This window comes from Vipera ursinii, assembly GCF_947247035.1.
Source record: "Vipera ursinii genome assembly, chromosome: 9".
Lineage (NCBI taxonomy): Eukaryota > Metazoa > Chordata > Lepidosauria > Squamata > Viperidae > Vipera > Vipera ursinii.
The window spans coordinates 5,613,675-5,634,887 of record NC_139523.1 but is presented as its reverse complement, the minus strand read 5'-3'; the positions used below and the strand labels follow the sequence as shown (position 1 = coordinate 5,634,887).

The following is a 21,213-nucleotide window of genomic DNA, read 5'->3' as shown; positions in this document are numbered from 1 at the left end:
GTGCTCCATCACTGGAGATTTTTAAGAAGAGACTGGACAGCCACTTGCCTGGAATGGTATAGGCTCTCCTGCTTGAGCAGGGGGCTGGACTAGAAGGCCTCCAAGGTCCCTTCTGTTCTGAACCAGCCCTCTTCTAGCAAACCCCTTATCAGAAAGAAGAGACTGGAGAGCGTCCAAGGCTAAAAGGCTTCTGCCAAGATTTAATTACGCAGTTAACAAAAACACTAGAGCTTGTCTTCTCAAGCGGAAAAGTTGCTTTCAGCAACCAGCCCCTCCCCAAACACTCCTTTTATAGAGAGCTCAGGGCGTGGTCTCCCTGTGCCTCCTCCCGAGGAGTCCCACATTCTTTCTTTGTTTGTTCCTGCTCGACTGCCTCCTGTGTCGGGCGTCCTTGAACAGGGCCAGCTGTGGGTCATCATCTTCCGCACTATCGGGCTCACGCAGCTGAGAAGAGGGCCCCGGCTGGGAACTCTGCCAAGCCTCCACGCCATCATCAACCGCTTCGTCTCCCACACGGTCCTCCTCCCCCTCATCTGAGTCCTCCGACACATCTGAGCCGGCTGCCGAAACCACAGGCTGGCCCTGAGTCACAACACCTTCCAGCTCTCTTTTGATTCTGATTAGTCATCTTGCCAAGGCTGAGTAAAACTGCCTTAGAAAGATTACTTTTCATGCTGAGAAGTCATGCCACCTGAGGTCAAGATTAGTGTCCTTTTGCCGGGTGAAACAAAAATTATCCAAGAGGGTGAAAGAGTCTAAAGTTCCCTCTTGGAAAATTAATGAATTCAGAATCTGAGTTGAAAGACCTCACTTGAGTCAAATCCAAATTCCAGACGTAGTAAAGAGTTAAGAGGTATTCCCAGTGGTGGGAGTCAGCCAGTTCGCACCAGTTCAGAAGACCCTGTAGCTAATTTTTTGTTGCCCAGGCCCAGAATGGACTTCCAGAAGCAGCATCCACACAGAGAACTGGTTGTTCACATATTTGAATCCCACCACTGGATATTCCAAGGTACTGTACTTGAAGAATGAATCTTAGAAATTTGGGTTGGGCTATTTCAATAGGTCTTGGACCCTAATTGAGGCATATACAACAGAAGTCGGATCCCTTGGGCTCTACGCATGTTAATGGCAGTTGGAACTTAATTGCCATTTTTGCTGCTTACAGAAGAGAATATTTGTAGGTTGGGGCTGAAATGGGGGAGGGGGGTACTTGGTACTCTCTGAGCTTGGCTGTTTTCTTGCAGATTTTAGCATGGCTAGTTAGCAGTGATCATGGTACCAAGTTGGGTAATGAAACATCTGCAAGAAAGCAACCAAGCTCAGAGAGCACCAAGGGCCCCCAGATAAAATGGCATTTAGAGTGTCCTGGCCATTCAACTTGAGCAACACCAGCAAAAAAGCTTCTATTCCTTCTTGTTTCCTTCTCAGGCACTCAGCTTATCCAAGTAAAGTCTTGACTCAAAGGCAACATTTGTTCAGAGCTCCCCTTAAATTCTCCGCCAAGCCCTTGTTAACTCTCCCTGTTCGCTCATTCACCAAGCAAAAGGGAAACATTTTCTATCTTAGTTGGCAAACCGCCATTTCCCTGCCTCTTAAACTCCCGTGATGTTTAATCAGCACAGCATCCTTGCTACAATGCACCCAGGAAAAGCGGCTTTCGGGTATAAGATGGTGGAGACTTCAAAGGTATGATTGTTTTTCCAGAACATTTTACACGTGGGAGCGCAAAAAATCCTCAGTTTGGTCACTCACGTCAAAATGGGTAAGGGTAACTGGGATAGGGCCCATCTATTTAAAGGGTCTCAGACAGTAGGAACCAAAAGCTAAAGGAGATGCTATCTTTATGCTGCATCCATCACTGAGCCGAAATTGCGAATCAAGAATAACCTTGAAGGACCACGAGATTAGTGACGAGGGGAAGAGAAGCCTGATGTGAAATGTGTTCTCTGTACAATATTTCTGCATCGTTTAGTAAACACATTTGTATCTCATCCCAATCAAAAAGCCGCTCAACAGTTTACCCAGAATATAAAAAGGCCAATCCAAAGAACCACAGTAATATGCTTTTTGCTTTTTTAAAAATGTGCAAACTTAATGAATCGTGACAAAAATAACAAACAAACCAAACCCACGTAAATGAAAAAGAAAATGACGGTAAAGATGGGGTTATAAAATTAGGAGACGGCTCTTCAGAGCAATTCCATCTTCCACCATTTCTGAAATGTCAACAAGGGTGGGGCCAGAAGACGCTGGAGTGTTGACACAGGAAAGCCGTGTTACTCTCTCGCTCCAGCCCCCAGAAAGCCGTGAAAAGGTAAGATTTGCAACAGTTTCTCACTCATTATTTTAAATAACTGGCCAGGAGCGTTTGGAGAAAGCAATCCTGCAGATATCTTAGTACCGAACTTCAAAGAGTTTTATAGGTTAAATTAGCATCTTAAATTGTGCCTGGAAACTGATCAGCAACTAGTGCCAGATCTATAAAACTGGTGTTATAGGCCTCATTTTCGAGAGCCCCCAAATATGCAGACCACTGCATTTTGGACTAAAGGTAGTTTCCAAGTAGCAATATTTTGAAAGTGTCCAAATAGTCCTTGACTTACGACCAGACATGGGACAGAATTTCCACTTCTAAACAAGGTGGTTCTTAAGTCGCATGAGTCGCATGCAGTTTTATGACATTTTTTGCCAGTGTTGTTACTTGAATCTGGCTTCCCCACCCCCCACCCCTCTGACTTTGCTTGTTGGAAGAAAGCTGGTAAGGTTGCAAAGGGTGATCATATGACCTTGGGATGCTAGAACCGTCGCACGTACACGCCAAGTTGCCCAGTGCCCAAATTCTGAACATATGACTGGGGATGCAACAGTTGTAAAGGCGAGGACCAGTTGTAAGTCACTTTTTTCAGAGCTGTTATAACTTCAATCGCTCAATGAACGGTTGTTAAGTATATGTTTTCATTGTTTATTCTGTTCTCTATAGTCCTCCTACTATATTCTCCCCGGATCCTACAATGCTGTATCTACGCCCTTGTTTTATTTGCTAACCAGAAAAGGCGAGAAAGGGAAGAACAAAATGTGAATTGAAGTACAGTATACAGACTTAATTATCAACTGGGACAATTTTAGAGCTGATAAACAGAAACAGACTAAAGGAAGCATCTGTCTGTCTATCATGATTGCCTGCTAAATAACCATAAGCAGATTTTCATCTCCTTAAGGAGAGGAGCTGAAAACTTTAAATAAGAGAAGAAAATGTACAAAGCAGGAACAAAGTGTGAAAACTAACACTCAGGTTTTGAGAATCAGCGCTGATACTTTGATCCACGGAGTAAAAAAAGATGAACAGAGAGCTTTGGAAAGACTGACAGTTTCTCTCAATGACCTCTTAATCATTTCCCATGTCTCTTTCATCTACTAGGACAATGGAAGAGGAGAATGTTGTCTTTTTATCTCTTCTTCACTGTTTTCCTTCCTTTTCGAGGACTATATTGTGCACATGTGAATGGGCATATGCTTGCAGAAAATGTTCTAATAACGTAGTCAGAAAATTATTCGGCGTGTTGTTGAATTCTTTGCCAGGACCTCTGCTGTCTCTGTTAAACGTTGCATAAAAAATTTCCTACAAGACATAAGATTAATGTCCTAACTAAACAAACCCGTCCATAAATAAGTGAGGGAAATTTAAAGCAGCCATGACCTCCCCCTCCCCATGTAATGATCGATCTGATAACTTCACTACCCAAGGAGAAGAAAGCAGAAGAAGACATGCAGAATCATCAAACTGTGTGGTTCATTGATCCTTCTCTTCATCCCCCAAGTTTTAACTTGCTCTATAACACCGTTCTTTGGGAAGTTATTAGGATTCTGAGTGAAAGAAATTAAGCAGGGCTGAATGAAGTTTCCTGAAATAAACATTTGCCAGCTCCAAATTATCTGTTCTCTGCAGGGTGTGCCAGAAAGTTATGCTGCGTTTATGGATGCACTGCGGACCACGATGCATGGCTCATGAGATCTGAGTGTGCACCTTGCAACCTATCTCAGAATCCTCTGAAGGGCTTAAAGTTTCCATGGCAATTTCAGGGATTCCTCAGCAATCTAGCCACTAATTTATGGCTGAAGAGTTTTATTCTTTATAGAAAAGCAGAGGGCTCCCACTCTTACAATTGAGAATGCTACAAGTGCTGCTCAGAAGTCCTGATGCCCATGTCCAGAAGATGACAGTGGGAGACATGCAAGATACTGTTAATGCGGTATTACCATAAAGTACAATTAGTTTATCTCGTTGTGTTTCCTGCTTAGTTTACTTAACAAAGCTAACATCAATCTTGCAACTCTGAAAGTAAATTCTCCCACTGTCAACTTTACAGATGGAATCCCTAGAGAGAATCCTTTTTGAGTCTCTTGCTCCATCCACTTTGCAGCTGTGGGCTATGCTGTCTCTTACCTATCCATTCCCTAGACAACATTTTTTCACCCGTCTCCCAAGATCTTCCCCACATACCATTATGTTATTGCCCAGGTTGAGTGTCCATGTACTGATATGGGTTAACTTTATAAAGTGTGGAAACCACTTTTCATGTTCAAGTACTTTAAAGTGAAGAGAGGTCACACTTGAAAGGAAGGGGGTAATATGATTCACTCTGCATTGCAAGTAACACAAGCAGAAATCAAGGAGCATTTAAAGGCATAGCTGCTGCAGGAATGAGGCTGTCATTTCCAGAAGATCATTTTAGAATCAGAAGGACATCTAAATGATTTCTTTGAAACTCACATACCAACACAGATTTGCTCAAAGTTTTACCCACTCTTCCCCAAGACTATTATAGTTGTGTAGGAACGACACTTAGGAATGTTAGACAAAATAAAAATCCACAAATGGTAGGAGAAAAGTGATTTTCTGATGTACATGTCAGACCCAAGAACAACATGTGAAGTTACTTAATAGCTTCCTTTATTGTTCTTTACATATAGACAGAATCTTGCCAGATTTAAGCAACTATCTGCATAACTATATACTCTGTGTACTGCTAGGTAGGGGCCATCTTAACCCTCTTCCTGACAGCCAGACTTTCCAGGTTCCACAATCTCTTTGCCTTCTAGGAAGGAATCTCTCCCTTCTGGGATTCCAGATTACATTCTACTGCATCACAAATACATAGATTTGATTTTTACTTGGAAAATAATTGCTTTATGAAGATAACTCAGAAGAGGGTTCAAAGAAGAAGCTTCCTTAAAAAAATAATCAAGATAGGTCCACATTTTCATGTTGCACATTCATCTAGCTGGGTCCAACAACTCACGAATGAATTCTTGAAAGGGAAATGAATAAATTAAATTTATGGTATAGTTACGTTGGCTGGAAAGTACAGATTTTGGTTCTTTGATGCAATGATCTTAAATTGCTGGATGAAAAGGAAATTGATATAAGAAATTGTTGTCCAGATTCCAATCCCTTCCTCTACTTTGGCAATGGTGGCGGCCATGTGAGCTATTCAGATGGCCCCTGACTGGTAGACTACTTAGGTTCGGCCCTCTTCCCACCCATCCTGGGAAAGCAAGTGCCATCCATTCGCCTTCTATTCTCCAGGTGCCTATGGAGCTTCTCAGTCTTCCAGGTCCTGGTTATCCCAAAGATGTTTTTTCACGAGGCAACTGGACTTTCTTGTTTTTCTTTGAAGACGTTTTGCTTCTCATCCAAAAAAGCTTCTTCAGCTCTGACTGAATGATCTAGTCAGAGATGAAGAAGCTTCTTGGATGAGAAACGAAACGTCTTCAAAGAAAAACAAGAAAGTCCAGTTGCCTCCTGAAAAAGCATCTTTGGGGTATTCTCTGGGTGGGTTTTTGCAAACACAAAAGTTTCCGCAACTGGACTTTTGTAATAACACTGCCTCCACCACTGACTTCCTCTCCTAAGTGTCATTCCAGGAAGTCCAGCAGCTTCTCTGTGACTTCTGGGCATTCTTTATTCATGTATCCAGCATTCCACTGTCTACCAGCAAGTAAATAAATAAATAAATCTCTCTGTGACTTCTGCATGCTCTTTATTCATGCAGCCAGCATCCCACTCTCTACCAGCCAATAAATAAATCTCCTGTAATTCAGTGTTTTAATGGCAGCAGATGAACTGAACAGCACCACTGAGCCGGCAGAAAACAGAAGACACAACTTCTGATGACAGAGAGAGAAAAGATGTTTCTAAGGCTGCCTCTCTGGCAGGCTGGGAATGAGGTGAGGACAAGGTTGTGTTACCATTCAAGAGAGACAATCAAAAAACTAAAAGACCGCGAGATCAGCAATCAAGCCCCAGAAAAGCAGAGATGAATACCAAGCAGTAAATACGCTGATCAAGGAACTACCCATTCAGTAAACCAGGGGTCTTCAAACCTGGCCCTTTTATGACTTGTGGACTTCAACTCCCAGAATTCCTCAGCCAGCTTTGCTGGCTGAGGAATTCTGGGAGTTGAAGTCCACAAGTCATAAAAGGGCCAAGTTTGAAGACCCCTGAGTAAACAGTAGCCTGATGAAGGAACCACCAAGAACACTCCCACCAACAGTAACAGAGCAAGTCATTTGTATATAAACCACCCCGCACACACTAGCCCTGAAGATGTTACTAAATCAGGCAAAGAAATGTCTGCAAGAAAACAATCAGACTCGGAGAAAACCAAGGTCTCCACAGTTCAATCCCGAGTTACAAACATTCTCTCTTCTATTGAGAAAAAAATGTGTGTGTTTGCCCTCCAGAAAGAGTTAGTCAGCCTTCGCTGCATTGAGGAAAAGATGTCATGAGGATGGGCCATGAAAACTAGACAAAAGCTTCAAGGATATGATTTTCAGAGAGGAAGTTTATTTTCACAAACCACCTAATTCTACTCTAGCTCAGATTAAAATCTGACATGAAAAAATTCCAATACATCATCCACTTGTCCCCAACTAGAAATTACTGAGTGGCGCTTCTACGCCTTCTCCAACAGAAATATTATGATGTTGTCCTGTTCCAGAAGGCTGGTCTGTATTTGCCCACTCACCTAAGCTGTCACTTGCAGTCCGGAAATTACATGGATAAGGCAGTTCAGTAACGAGCAAACTAGAATAGTTCAAGTAGTATTTTTCCCCCACTACTAATCTATGGCTGTGAAAGCTGAGCATTAAAAAAGAGTGAGGGAAAATAGATGCCTCTGAACTGTGGTAGCAGAGGTGGTAAGTAAGAGTCCTGCGGACTGTAGAAAGAAACAGTCAATTAGTTCTAGATCAAATAAAGGCTGACTGCTCCCTTGATAAGACTATCAGCTAGAATGTCTATCATACTGCTACCAGCGTTGCAGATTTAGTTATCGCACCCACTGATTGTAGCTGTTTGGCTCCTATAAATATACCCTGTGATGTGTATTTGTACTACAGTATGAATGGTCATGGATGAAATGTGGAATACATGAGACTCTCTCAAAAGAGACCATAAAGCCAGACTGTGTCCTGGTTGATGTCATTTTCTGCTGCTATTGGAAAAATACCAGAGAGAATATTTTTATGAAGACCCAAGAGAGGCTTCTTAAAACATGATAGCAAAGCAGCGACGCTCAGTTGGAAAAGTCGTAGGAAGCGAGAAAAGTCAGTCAAGCTGGGATTGGTCAAGCCTTCTTACAAACAACAATAGTGAATAGGAACGGTAATATTTTGGAAACATCGTACAGAACGAAATTCTGCGCGTGGTAGGTTTAGGTAGGAGCAGGCTAACTCACTGCTCACTCCAGTTCGATTCTCACCGGCTCAAAAGTTGACTCAGCCTTCCATCCTTCCGAGGTCGGTAAACTGAGGACCCAGATTGTTGGGGGGTGGGGGGCGGAATATGCTGACTATGTAAACTGCTTAGAGAGGGCTGTGAATCATTATGAAGTGGTATATAAGTCTAAGTAATAGTGGTGAATATCTGTAGTTCGAGTATAGGGTGAGGGTGAAGGTTCGTTCTCCGAGCTTGTGGGGTGGAACTCTCCTAAACTCTGCTGAAGATGTTACCTAGCCTGGCAATGAAACATTTGGAAACCAACCCACAAGCTTGGAAAATGATTCTTCACCCTCATAAGTCTAAGGGCTATTGCTAGTGCTACCACCTCAATTCCGACATTCATATGTAGCCTAGCCAGCTAGGCTTCTGAACTAAATATGAATGTATATGTATATTATATATGGATGGATGGATGGATGGATGGATGGATTACTGATGTGGTTGATTTATAGGCCATCTCAATCACAAATGTATATAGGTTACATAATAACGATTTTAAAAACAACCAAGTACCTTTCTGCATATGTGTGAGGCAGAGAGTTTGTGAAGCTTTTTGTTCAGGCAGAAATCAATAAAATTGCAAATCTGCATTTGCTTATATGAGCCCAGCGTCTCTGGATAACATTTTATGAGGATCTTCTTTGTGAACCTCCATGTGACAAACACTTCTTGCATACTCTGGGAACGCAGTGAGGGTAAATGACAGATGGGAAAAAGGGATTATGTTTAATCAGGATGAAGGAAGGAGGAGGAGGAGGAGGAGGAGGAGGAGATAATCAATAGAATGGAAAGATGGGAACCAAAACATGTGGAATTACGCTCAGAAGAGAAACGTTGTTAGACACAGGTGGAAGCAATGGGAATCTGTCCATGCAATTAGAATCCATCTTGATGGCACCTAATTAAGTGTGTGGTACTAATTACTCTTGCAGATGATGAGCAAGCTGCAAAATGAGGGTTTGGATGATCTGGACCAAATTTCTTGGATACACAGTTGTCCAATTAAAGAAAATCAGAGTGCTTTTCTTTTCTTCATCAGCTCATTACGCATCCAGCTCACATTTATTTTTTCTTTTAAAAAAAAGACATAAATAGAAAGAGGTATGTTTTCTCGTTCTCTTCCTCTTCCTTTAACCAAGAGGGTTTTTGTTGTTGTTTTTTAAACTCTTTTACTCGAGAACAACTTTGCAGGATTAGAAACAAGGTCCAAAACAGAAAGAGAGAAGGTCATTTTAGGAAACAGCCTGAGATAAAGAACAGTATGGAGAGAAGAAAGTAGCAGTGAATTTTATTTAGCTCAGAATTGAAAAATGCTTCATTTTGTGTTTTATTTTGCGTGTGTTTTTTTTTTACAGAAATCTGTTCACATCTATTCAAGTCAGGATGAGTCAAGGGGATTACTTTTTTTTCCTACAGTCAAATGACAGCTTTACCTCCCCTCCCCCATGACACGGCGCTCCTTTATATCAATACAAAGAAGGAAGATTATGGTAATTATTCGAACCACTACCAAAGTCATCCCTCTCTATCTTGATATAAAATAGAATTACCCCTGTAATAGAAAAATCCAAGATTCATTGTTCATTGGTGTACATCAATCTTTGCTGGTCTGATGCCCTCCAGCTGTGTTGGACTGCAACCCCATCATTCTCAGTTTTTATGCAAAGGAGAGAGGAGAAAGGACATGAGGAGGGGGAGGGGGGAGGGGGAGGAGGAGGAGGAGGAGTTGTTGTTAAAGCCAAGAAAATCTACTGCATCTTACTTGCAGAATAATATTTTTTTTTAAAAAAATCATTTTTTAAAGCTCTTGAAAGTTATACCAAAAACGTAAGAGCTTGCAACCTCCAGTAAAGCAGGAAAGATCTACAGCTGCCGCTTCAAAAACAGACATTCTATCTTGAAATCGTAAGTAATTAAGCCAGCCGCTCCTCTGCCACCCCAGCAGGGTAGCTCCTTTCTCTTCTTTTCCTTCTTAATTATGTTACCTTTCTGGCAGTTTCGCCCCCCACACACACACAATCTCTCAACGCACCTTTCTGATTGTGCCAACAAAATGAACACGAGGATGGCAGCAGCAAGCATGTCAAAGCTTCGAGACTTTTGACAAGCTGCCTTAGAACTGATGAATTTCGAAGGCCAACCGGCACGTTCCTTTCATGCCGAAATGGAAGTAAACAATGTTCTTAGAAGATGCCCCCCTAATATGGGCTCAAGGCCTGAAGAGGCTGCTGTCTACTAAAGGCTTGTTTATGCCTTTGCTCAGGTATTGATTTAAGGCTGCCCAACTCCAGAGTGACTCTACGTAGCTTACATTATAAACAAACAGAAGAAACAATATTAGACAAACAAAAAACAAAAAAAAACACACCAAACCCCAGCCAATTTTATCTAGCGGTGAAGGTGCTGGCTTAGAAACCAGGTGATGATGAGTTCTAGTTCCGCCTTAGGAAGGAAAACCAGCTGGGTGACGTTGAGTCAATCACCAGGAGATGGTGAGTTCTACATCTGCCTTAGGCATGAAAGTTCACTGAATGACTTGGGGCCAATCACCAGGAGATGGTCCGTATACCCCTGCCTTAGGCATGAGAGCCAGCTGGGTGACTTTGAGCCAACCGCCAGGGGACAGTGAGTTGTAGTCCCACCTTAGGTATGAAAGCTGGCTGAGTGACTTTGGGCCAGTCCCTCTTTCTCAGCCAAACCCACCTCACAGTATTGCTGTGAGTAAAATAGGAGGAGGAGGCAGGAGTATGTTCACTGCCTTGAGTTACCTATAAAGTAAAAAAAGATGGGGTAAAAATCTAACGAATAAATAAAAAAAACCCCAGAGGCATCTAGAGAAACAAACCACAAGGCTGCACAAAATATGTATGACACAGCTCAGCGGTCACCCTGCTTCAGAGTCAGGGATGGGAACCAGGTGTTTAGGGATTTACAGAACCCCAATAAGGTGGGAAGCACATGGATTCTGGGGGTTGAGTGTTACTCCAGAGGGCAGGTGCTGCAACAGAGTGCCTTTCTGTGCCAACTCCATTTTGTGTATCTTTAGTCTCTGGTACTGTATGAATTTGCCTTGTTGTGCAATTCCTAGAGCTTCAGCAAAATCCTTGGTGACCTCTAGATGCGTCAGTCTTAATCTCCCATAACCTCTAGCCAGAAATAGATAATAAGAATTGAAGTCAAAACATATTGAAGGTACATTGGACCAGAAGTCTTGGTTTACAAGCTCTGAACCAGCAACCTTGTCACCTGGCAATGATTAATTTGTGTTTCTGAGGCCCAATCAAAAACATAAAGGCAGCCTAAATGACGGACGCTAGTTTTCTTGCATATATATATATAGGAGAAAAACAATGCTATTTTGTTCTCTTTCTTTGTTTACCTCCTGCAAGCTGGTGGACAATGAATTAAGCTTGCAGGTAAGATGTGCCTGCTAATCGATAGCTATTATTAGCAGTGTGAGGCAGAGAAGTCTTATTAAAGGATCTCTTGCTTCTGAGTCCAGGCAGGAATGCAGCAGAGACACCGCTGGGGTCTTTTTAGCATAGATAATGAAGGTTACAGGCAGTCCTTGACTTACAACCTTTCCTTTAGAGACCATTCAAAGTTCCAATGGCAATGAAAAAAAAATGACATATAATTGGTCCTCACGCTTTCCACTGTTACAGAATCCCCATCATCACAGGATCAGAATTTGGGACTTGGGATGATGATTGCAGCATTCCAGGGTCATGTGATCACCATTTACAGTTGGCTTCCCAGTTGGCTTCCAACAAACAAAGTCAAGAGGGGAAGCAGGATTCACTTAACAACCACATGGTTCAATTAACAACTGCAGTGATTCACTTAACAACCACAGCAAAAAAAGTTTGTAAAATTAGGCATGGCTCACTTTGCTTAACAATAGAAATTCTTGCCCCCAATTGTGGTCATAAGTCAAGGACTACCTGTATTCCTACTCTCTAGATTAGGGATATTTCAGCACCAGAGGAATGGACAGCTCTCCCTCTTCAGATGCACCTGTTCCTGAATGGTTGAGGGCAAGGCAAGATCTCAGTTCCAGAGCTAGACAATGCAAAATGAAGAAATCACATTTTCTCAAAAAAGAACTTTCAGATTTCATTGCTTTGTAGAAAATGCAGTGGGAGAGTTGCACTGTGCACAATTGTCCATACCTAGCATGGGAAGAGGAAATTACTATTCCATGCTATCTTATTGCACAAAAATAGCACAGATTCTTGAGAAATATCTCCATATTGTGAACATACATGTGCTGAGGAAGGAAAGAAGCAAAAAAAATCCCTGTCATATAAGATTAGCAGAGGAGATGGCCTTCTGGTCAGCTACTAATTCAGAAGCCTGATTTTATTAATTAGCTGTCAGGGTCAACACGAGCAAGGTCATGAGTAAAGGTCTTGAGAACAAGCCAATCAGTAGGAATAATCATGTGCACTTCTACTGAAAAATAATTGGTTCTCAAGAGTGCTAGAATGCATGGATAAAAAAAGAGCAATTTTTCAGGATTGAACCTTGGGTTTGCTAAATATATGGCTTGAGTTTGCAGCTGTTGGTTTTCTTCACATTAACAGCTTTTCTAGTTTCTCTGTCAAGAGCTGCATCCTTCAACCTCTGCCTGCAAACCTTTGAGATCAAGTATCAGTCTGGAAGGGAGCTGACATTAGCTAAGATTTGTTGGCTTGGTTTCCTTGTCTTCCCCTGGGCAGGTCCCAGCCTTCAAAGTCACTACTGTCATGTCTTCAGCTATTTCATCATATCTTAGGACCAAGATGTGCTGATATTATACTTATTTCACAGATGGAGAAGTGACTTTGCCATTTGACCAACATCACCCTGGAAAATCTCAGAAAAACAGGATGCTCCGGCAAAACGCAAGCAGGTCAAGGCGAGGAACGCAGACTGAAAGCCTGGAGGGATGATCCCAGAAATTTGCAAAAATAGCTGCCAAACTGCAATGCTTAATTATGATCAAAAGAGAAAATCACTATGTATATGACTAGAGAGTAATCATATCAGCTATGATGAATGTTGATTAAATTTAAATATAAGTGAAAGAAAATTAAAGTTAGCTTCTGCCCTGCACCCACCCACTTCTATTTGAAATGCAGAACCGGGCATACAGCGCAAAGGCCATCTGTAATCTTCAGTCTGAAGGGAAAAAAAATGAGCAACATGCCAGCAGAAATTCTCTGCTTTTCTCCAGAACTAATAACCTGCATTTCATCTTAGGCAGCAGAGCTATCAGATAAATTTTGAAGAACCAGGTTTATTTATTTATGAATCAAATTTATATAGCCGTCCGTCTCACCGAAATCGAGTTTGGGTGGTGCACAATCATCAGATAAAAAAAGCAACAAATATAGAAACAACCCAAAAAACATTAAAATCCATAGTAATAAAAATGATAAAAGCAAAAAATACAGGAGGATAAAAATGGCCACCTGAACGACAGAGCCATTTCAGCCCCTGGGCTGATGACACAGCAAGGGTTTTTGGAATATTAAAAGGGACGGAGCTAATGTAATGTTGGGGGGTGAGGGGGGGCAGAGAATGTTCCCTAAGACCAGCACCACAGAAGAGAAGGCCTTCTGGGACCCATCCAATGAAGATTCTTAACCAAAGGTACCTGCAACATGCTCTCTCTGGCAGATCTAATGGGATGGGCTGGTGTAACCTGGGAAAGGTGGTCTCTCAAATGCTATAAGAGATGACGAGGTTGGGGTCAAACGCATCATCAGTCCTGAGTCTTTTTGCAGCTATGGGATCTAAGTCCAGCCCAGCTTGAGGGATCTAAGTCCAGCCCAGCTTGAGGGATCTAAGTCCAGCCCAGCTTGAGTTCCACTGACTCTTATCTATCACCAATTCACTTTGACTGTTAGTAGTTCTGATCCTTATAGAAAGCTTAAAACCTCTATATGCACTCGAACTGCCTGGATTTCCTGATTTCCCGTGGTTGAAAGATGCCATGAAGCCCCTTAAAGGAGAAAACCAGCAGCTTGTCTTGGATCTTGAAATTGGCAACCAAAGCACCTCATGGAGAAGAGGGGTAACATATGACTGTTGACATTCCAGTCCAACAACATTTATAATGTTGACAGTTCTTCATTCTAGGATGGTGTTATCACAACCCCATAGAAGATTCTGCTGAGCAAGCGCACAACTAGATACCCAGGCCCAGACCTTGGTACTTCATATCATCTCAAGGACTCCTTGACTGGGTACATTGGCAAAGAATCTTTTCCCAGGTGATAGTTGCAGTCTCTCTTAAAAATTGGGAGGAGTCTGGTAACATCTTTTCTGACTAGCTTTTAGAGAACGCCTGACACCTTTTGATGTACATGTACATTCATAGCATAGCATAGCACATTGTATTGTATCATGTCAATATTTCATCAATAGTTATGTTTAGTCTGAATATATCAGAAGGTGTCAAGGAATCTCAGACATTCTCAACAAATACAATGGGGTTCTAACACAATACAATTGTTCATTGATAAGGTACTTAAATTCTGTTTCACAGGTAAGCAACCTGTATTCTCCTCTTCTCCTCTCTCCCTCCCCCTCCCCCCAAGTTTAAATCCTACATCGGTCTACTCACTCTATGGATATGATGAAGTGAGGTGCAGCTGAAGAAAGCTGAATGATTTTTAATAAAGTTGTTAATCAGAAAGGGCGCTACCAAATTTTTGATATTTTCCCCATTGTAGACCAAAAGCTGTCCTCCTACACTCATATTGGGAGTAAATCAAGAGTATAAACAGCCACCTTCAAGTTATCTACAGGATTACAGAGCAAAAGATGAATGACAAACTTCCTTTTTCAAGTGGAGAACCCCTTCCAGCATTAGGAGGATATCCAATTCTTGGGCAGATGGAAATGAAGAACAAAAAAGATGGATGAAGGAGTGGGATAATCTTGCAAGCTTGGGATACAACATGTGAAGGCATCCAGGAGCTCCACCACCATCATCACTCACACTATCTCTTGACTAGCCAAGCAGCTAACTTTAGAATTGGTTTAGTTTACGTTTTGAAACTTTTGATTCTGGGTTTTGTACTTTCATTTTTGTTAAGGGCCTTGAGTGAGAAAGTAAGGTATTGGTTGAATAACTTGCAGACAGCCATGTACGTCAATCATTGGCACAGTGGCCTCCTTACACAATCCACTTAATGCAGCAAGATCAAATATACTCACACTTTAGTATATTCCCAGGTCACACATTGTTGATGTGAAGTGCCCTGGAGGACAAATAGAAAGAGGGTGATGTGAATGGGGAACAAGGCATAGTAGACTTAGCCCTCCCTCCCTCCCTCCCTCCCATCCTCCCTCCCTCCCTCCCTCCCTCCCTTCCTTCCTTCCTTCCTTCCATCCTTTCAGATATTAATTTCTAATTATGATAAGTGGGTTTTCCTCCCTCAAAGGGAATATTAGTAAAGATTTCAGAGGCTGCCTAAATATTCAATGCATGTCAAACTATGTTGCTGTTTCCTATATTCCCTGTTAGACAGCAAAGTATTCCAAAAAAGCAGGGCAGAAATGAAGTATAAATTGCAAGAATAATTACACCAAGGGAGATTTTTCCCCTTTCTCTCTTAATTACAACAGATGGGTTAAAATTCTTTATACTGATCTAATTAAAGCAATAAATAAATAAATAAATAAATAAATAAATAAATAAATAAATAAATAAATAAATAAATAAATAAATAAATAAATAAATAAATAAATAAATAACAATCCTGATTTTTTTTTCTCCAGCAGTTTTTCAAGAGTAAAACTAAAATAGTGGATATGTAAGATTACAAGTAGTACTTGAGTTACGACCCATCTGAAAACGGGGACTTACAACCAGGATTCAATGTTCCGATGGTTGGGCCCCCTCCACAGTCAGGTGACCCAACTTTGCTCGGCAACATGGCCACATTTATGGCTGTTGACAGCACCCCATTGTCACATGACACTGCATGTTTTACAATAGTTTTGCCAAACTGGTGTTTACTTCTGGTTTTTAGCAAAATCATGCCTGTGACAAACCATTGGTTTGGTTAATGACTGTGGCATTTGGCTAATGACCATGACATTTGCTTAATTAACACCACAAACAAAAGTCATAAAATCAGGTGACCTTCTTTATGACTATCACAACTTATGACCCTAATGTTCTGGCTTCATTTCGGTCATATGTCCAGGACTACCTGTATAGACACTTGTCCTGACTATGTACCCAGAAAGCAAAAAGCAAAAGATCTGTTCTTCTGTATCCAGGGTTTGCTCTGAACAAATACCAGGTTTGGCCCGGGCTTGGCCACAGAGCGTTATTTTGTAGCATAAAGTGATAAGTGAAGGAATGGGATGTTTAAGTCAAGAGCTTGTCTTTTAATTATACTGGGCTCGACTTACTCTACCCACCTCAAAGGCTAAGGTGCCACGGGACACCCCCCCCACACACACACACACACTTACATTGATAATATGGGACAACTCCACTGTAATCAAAGGTTCCACGGCCTTCGTTGGTGGCTTCACCGTCACAGTGAGAACTTTGGACATGACTGCCAGAGGACTTCTGTTGGTGTAATTTGCAATGTCACTGGAATGAGAATGCATTCAGAATACAAATGCACCACCAAGGTAGGGCTGCAAGCACATTGCCAGATGGACTTGTTAATTTGGTAGATCCACTCACCTAGGAGGGGGCAGAATTAATCCCAAGGTGCGATACAGGATGGCGCCAATGACAAAATAAGCTGAGTCATCTGTTTCTTCAGACAGAGGGAGAAAGAAGGACAAGAGCCACAGGGATTAAAGCAACAGCTAAAGGGCTGTTTGTGGGACATGAAATCGGGACTTTGTTGTCTTAAACAATTCAGAGCAATGAGAAGATCCCAAAACTACAACTGCCAGAATGAACACATGTATAAGATTTCATGAATATGTTAAGTGATTTATATACTGGGGTGGGGGGGAGAGAAGAAAGTGGTGACAAAATTGTGCAGCTGTAGGATTGCCTCTAACATGTTCCTAGGGAAACTGCATCAGTTGAATATCTGTTTGGAGAATCCTTTCTGGGGCTAATGTTTGTGTGAAGCAAACTGCATCTGCATGAACCAAACCAATGTAGAATACAAGAGAGAATCCAATCCTTACAACCCAATCAATAAGGATTTTAAAATATCTTTTTTTTTTATGATGCGGTGTAATTTTTCTGGTTGCTGAGTGGAAATTCAAGCGTAAGGCAGGCTGAACATAGGCATTCATTTCAGCTTGATAACATATGCACGCACAACATATAAATGGGGCTATAAATATCTAAGCCTCACGTTCCCACTTCTGATTTGAAATCTGGAGAAAGAGGTTGGACTTTCACAAGAGCAGAGACAGAATCCGTAACTGGAATGCCAAATCAAAATTAGAAATATCACATCCAACTCTGTGAGTCAGTTATAATAATAACAACACTTCTGCCCAGCCTATATAATAATGTCTGTAAGCAGAGATTAGCAATAATGTCAAAGACAAAAGAATCTGGCTTTAAAAACTGGTGTTTTGGCAGTCATGTCTAAGCAAATAAATCTAAAATGTTCTACACTCTTTCCAATTTATCTATAAAGATTGGATTTTTTTTAAAAAAAAACCTGAACAGAACACTTCACAATTCCTCCTTCTCTTTCTTGAGAATAGCATTATTCCTCCATGATTATTTTACTTTGATGATCTTAAACACATCACTTCTATGAGTCTTTATCAGGTCAAAGCTATTTTCAAAGGGTGAACTGTCCTTTTTTCCTATTCTTAAGTGAAATATGCAGGGCTCAAATCTAAGAAAGGCTTCCTTTTTATGATGCAGCAATAAAGAAATGATGCAGCAATAAAGTAATCCTGATGGATCTATTAGGGACTACCCTCAAAATGTCAGCAGGGCCTAAGCAATGCCAATGGCCAGTGTTTCTCAGCTTTTGCCATCTTTCAGATGGGTGGACTTCAACTCCCAGAATTCCTGAGTTGGAGAATTCTGGGAGTTGAAGTCCACCCATCTGAAATTTGCCAAGGGAGAGAAACACTGGCATAGGCAGTTTGGTGAGAACCTCTTCCAAAGCCTAGCATACTTCAGAATCACCCATTGACTCTTAACTCAATGGCAGAAGAGCATCTTGGAGCACATGTCTTCTTCAAGCTGCCCATCCCTCCTCTAACCATTACTCCTTTTCCTCCCACCTTCATCCACCATCACTGAGTCGGTCCCTTGTGGAGGCTACGTACCAGATGAGGAGAGATTGAGCACTTCTTTGGGAATGAAGATCTTGTCTTCGGAGTGGCGGGCCCAATCCTTCATGCCCCGACGCCCCTTCATGGGGAAATTGATATCACTGGACACTGCAGAAACCGGCTCTCTCTGGATGCTAATCACTGCCAAGGGAGGGAAGGGGACAGAGAGGAGAGCAGGAAAAAAGGGGTGGGTGTCACTCTGGGATAGATATTTCAGGAAAAAAAGCACACTTGAACCTCACCCTTAACTTCATGGCCTACTAGAGCAGGGACAGAAAATGGGTGGAACACTTGCCTTGTTGGCCATCAAACCCCCGGTTCACTACAAGGTTATAAAACGCAGAGGACATGCTGCAAAGCTGACTAAACACCATCTGCTAACCTCTACAGGTAGTCCTCAACTTGTAGCTGTTCATTTAGGGACTGTTTCAAGTTACCAGGGCATTGAAAAAAGGGACTCACAACCAATCCTCATGCTTATGACCATTGCAGCATCCTCACGGTCACATCATCAAAACCAGGGTGTGTCAATGCTGCTAACATCAAATGTTATTGCTTGACATGAGATGAAGAAGTAGCTATTTCATATGTTAAACTTGTGTATTGCTTTAAGACTTGTGTATTGTTTTAGTTTAAAATTGGTGGGAGGGAAGAGTAGGAATGCACTTTCAAGGCCATTTGTCTCTCTAAAGAAGATAAGACTTTGGCGGTTCTTCTAATGGAAGGGAAGCTGATTCTTTAAATTAATTGGAGAATATGATTAATGACAAAATTAGAAAGGTGGAGAATTGTGTTTAATTATATTGTGCAAGGGGCGGAGATTTCAGATTCCAGCTTCCTTCAAGCAAGATTTGCCAGTGTATTAGGCTAATAAAGGACTTTTAAGGTAAACAATGCCTCAGAGTCACTTGAAAAGCCCATACATCGGAAACTTGACAAGGTGCTTGGCAACTGGCATGTTTACCACTGGTGACCTTTCCACTCGGCGTATGGTAAGTCAAGTCAACGGGGGTCCCTTGATTCACATAACAACCATATGATGCACTTGGCCACAGTGATTCTCTTAACAACTTGTGGCAAAAATGGCCATATAAACAGATGTGACTCATTTAACTGACTTAGCAACAGAAGTTCTGGTCCTCAAAGTTGAAGACTACCTGTATCTTGTTTTGGAGATACACCTTTGGGTCTCACAAAGTCTTACTGGAACCACAGGCAGTATCTCCAGATGGGAATGAGTTTCTTCACTATCTGATGAATGGGTGTTTTGTGATTTGCCATGCCCGGTTCAGAACAGGCATGTTTCCTTGGTAACCATTTTGTAATCATGCCAACCTTAGGCTCTCAGAAGTCCTAAGTGGCTCTTGGCCTAGAAGAATTACCTGGGCCTGTTCTAGAGTAACAGCAAGGAATCTCACCATCAGAGGCTATGAATGCAAACTAGTCTACAGTCAGTGATGGTAGGACACAGACAAATGTAACACCGATGAGTGAGACAATACAGAACTTCCAGAACAGAAAAAAAAGAAGACAGACTTTGGAAGAAATTTGGCCTTTTGCTTTTGTCCAGCTTGGAGATCCATATCCTGCCTGCCTCATCTTTCGCTCCCCACCCTCCCTTGCTTACGATCTATTAAAAAAAAGGTTTTCAGTCTCTTGCAAATACAGGGACACATCTTAAGATATGGTGGCCAAGAGTGAAGTCTGAAACACATTCTCTAGGGAGAGGCTTAAGTGAAAAAATATAGGTGGAAAAAACAAGGCAGAATATTCCACTATCCAATATTTGTAAAAAAAAATAACTAGATGTATCCCCAGAAGCCACTACCATGAAGTTCACGATGCAAGAGCCTGGGCCTGAAGAAGACTCTGTCATTGCTCAGAGTCCATTCCCAGGCCTCCAAAAAACTATTCCTTTGTACAGTCCTTTCCAGTTGCTTACCCAAGTTGTCCGTAACAATAAGGGAACTCTGGAAAGCCTTGAGGGCACCTCCCACCAGATGGATGAAATCTTCAACCACTTTCATGAGGAGAACGGAGCCAGGCAACACCTGTGCAGGGGTTGGAGGAATGAGAAGTAATGGAGACCCCCATTAATTAATTCCCACTCCTGTGGGAATGAGAGACTTCCAATTCCCACCATAGAGGCACAGGTCCATGCCCAGCAACCCACCTGTTGTGCATCTTCCCATTTCTCCCTGTTTTCTGCATCTATCATGTAGCTCACAACCTGGAAGAAACGCTGGAGGGAAAGAAGAGAAAGGGAAGGGAAGAGACCAGACCGTGTGGAGCAGTTGTTAATATTTATGGCAATTTGGCCTTAGGCAGTTTTCTCAATTTCCCAGCAGCAAATTCCATTCCACCCCATTTTTATATCTCTTTATATATTTGGCTGAAAATCATTTGCTTGAATATTCATGCTCATGTTTTTTTTTTGTATCATTCACAGGCATTTTCTAAGACCCCCTGTGTTTGCAAGTCATTTCTGCCATGATTAAACGTAGAAATTTGTACATATCTGCCTTTCCACGATTGTGTGTGCATATTCAGAGTGATGCCCATATTGCAAGCTTTCTAAAAAAAAAGAGTTCTATTTATTTTGAAGGCTGAAATGAGTCTGTTTGTATATAAGTTAACATTAAGCATTTTTTAAAATCCTTTCCTGTCTTTGTGTAAAGCTGCATTCTGAACAAGCTCAAAAATTAAGAGGCAGAATCCACCTGAGACATTCCACTAGACATCATAACGTGTTTCTTTTGCATTTCTCTAAAAATGCCTCCTGGTGAGGCATAGATCAGAAGTAGAAAAACTGCTTTGCATACAAGTTCAGCCCTAACATGTCCAGATTTAGCTGAAGAAACTCTTGCAAACCAACTGCTGATTAGCCATGGTAAGCCACCTGGGAACTGGGTGGTTGGGCTTAAAAAGCCCATTTGATGTTTATCTGGTTATCACATGGTACCTAAACAAATAAATATATAATGTCTGCCTATGATGGCCTAGTTCAGGGATCAGCAACCTGAAATAGTGAAAGAGCCACTCGGAACCGGTTCCCTCACAAAAGGAAAAACTGGGAGCCGCAAAAAATGTGTGCACATGCGTGTACATGCGCGCATGCGCAGAACAGGGTTTGACTGAAGAGTGGAACC

The 21,213-nt window shown here is 41.8% G+C and overlaps 1 protein-coding gene across 1 annotated transcript in view; it reads right to left on the bottom strand.

Moving 5' to 3' along the window:
• ADGRB2 (adhesion G protein-coupled receptor B2) overlaps positions 1-21,213 on the bottom strand; it is a gene marked incomplete at both ends in the record, with an annotated part of 197,112 nt that overhangs the window by 63,909 nt on the left and 111,990 nt on the right. Inside the window, 6 exon segments of the mRNA XM_083370077.1 lie at positions 14,993-15,036; positions 16,262-16,364; positions 16,485-16,560; positions 18,059-18,205; positions 20,007-20,115; positions 20,238-20,306. Of these exon segments, the coding sequence (XP_083226203.1) occupies positions 14,993-15,036; positions 16,262-16,364; positions 16,485-16,560; positions 18,059-18,205; positions 20,007-20,115; positions 20,238-20,306 (548 nt within the window).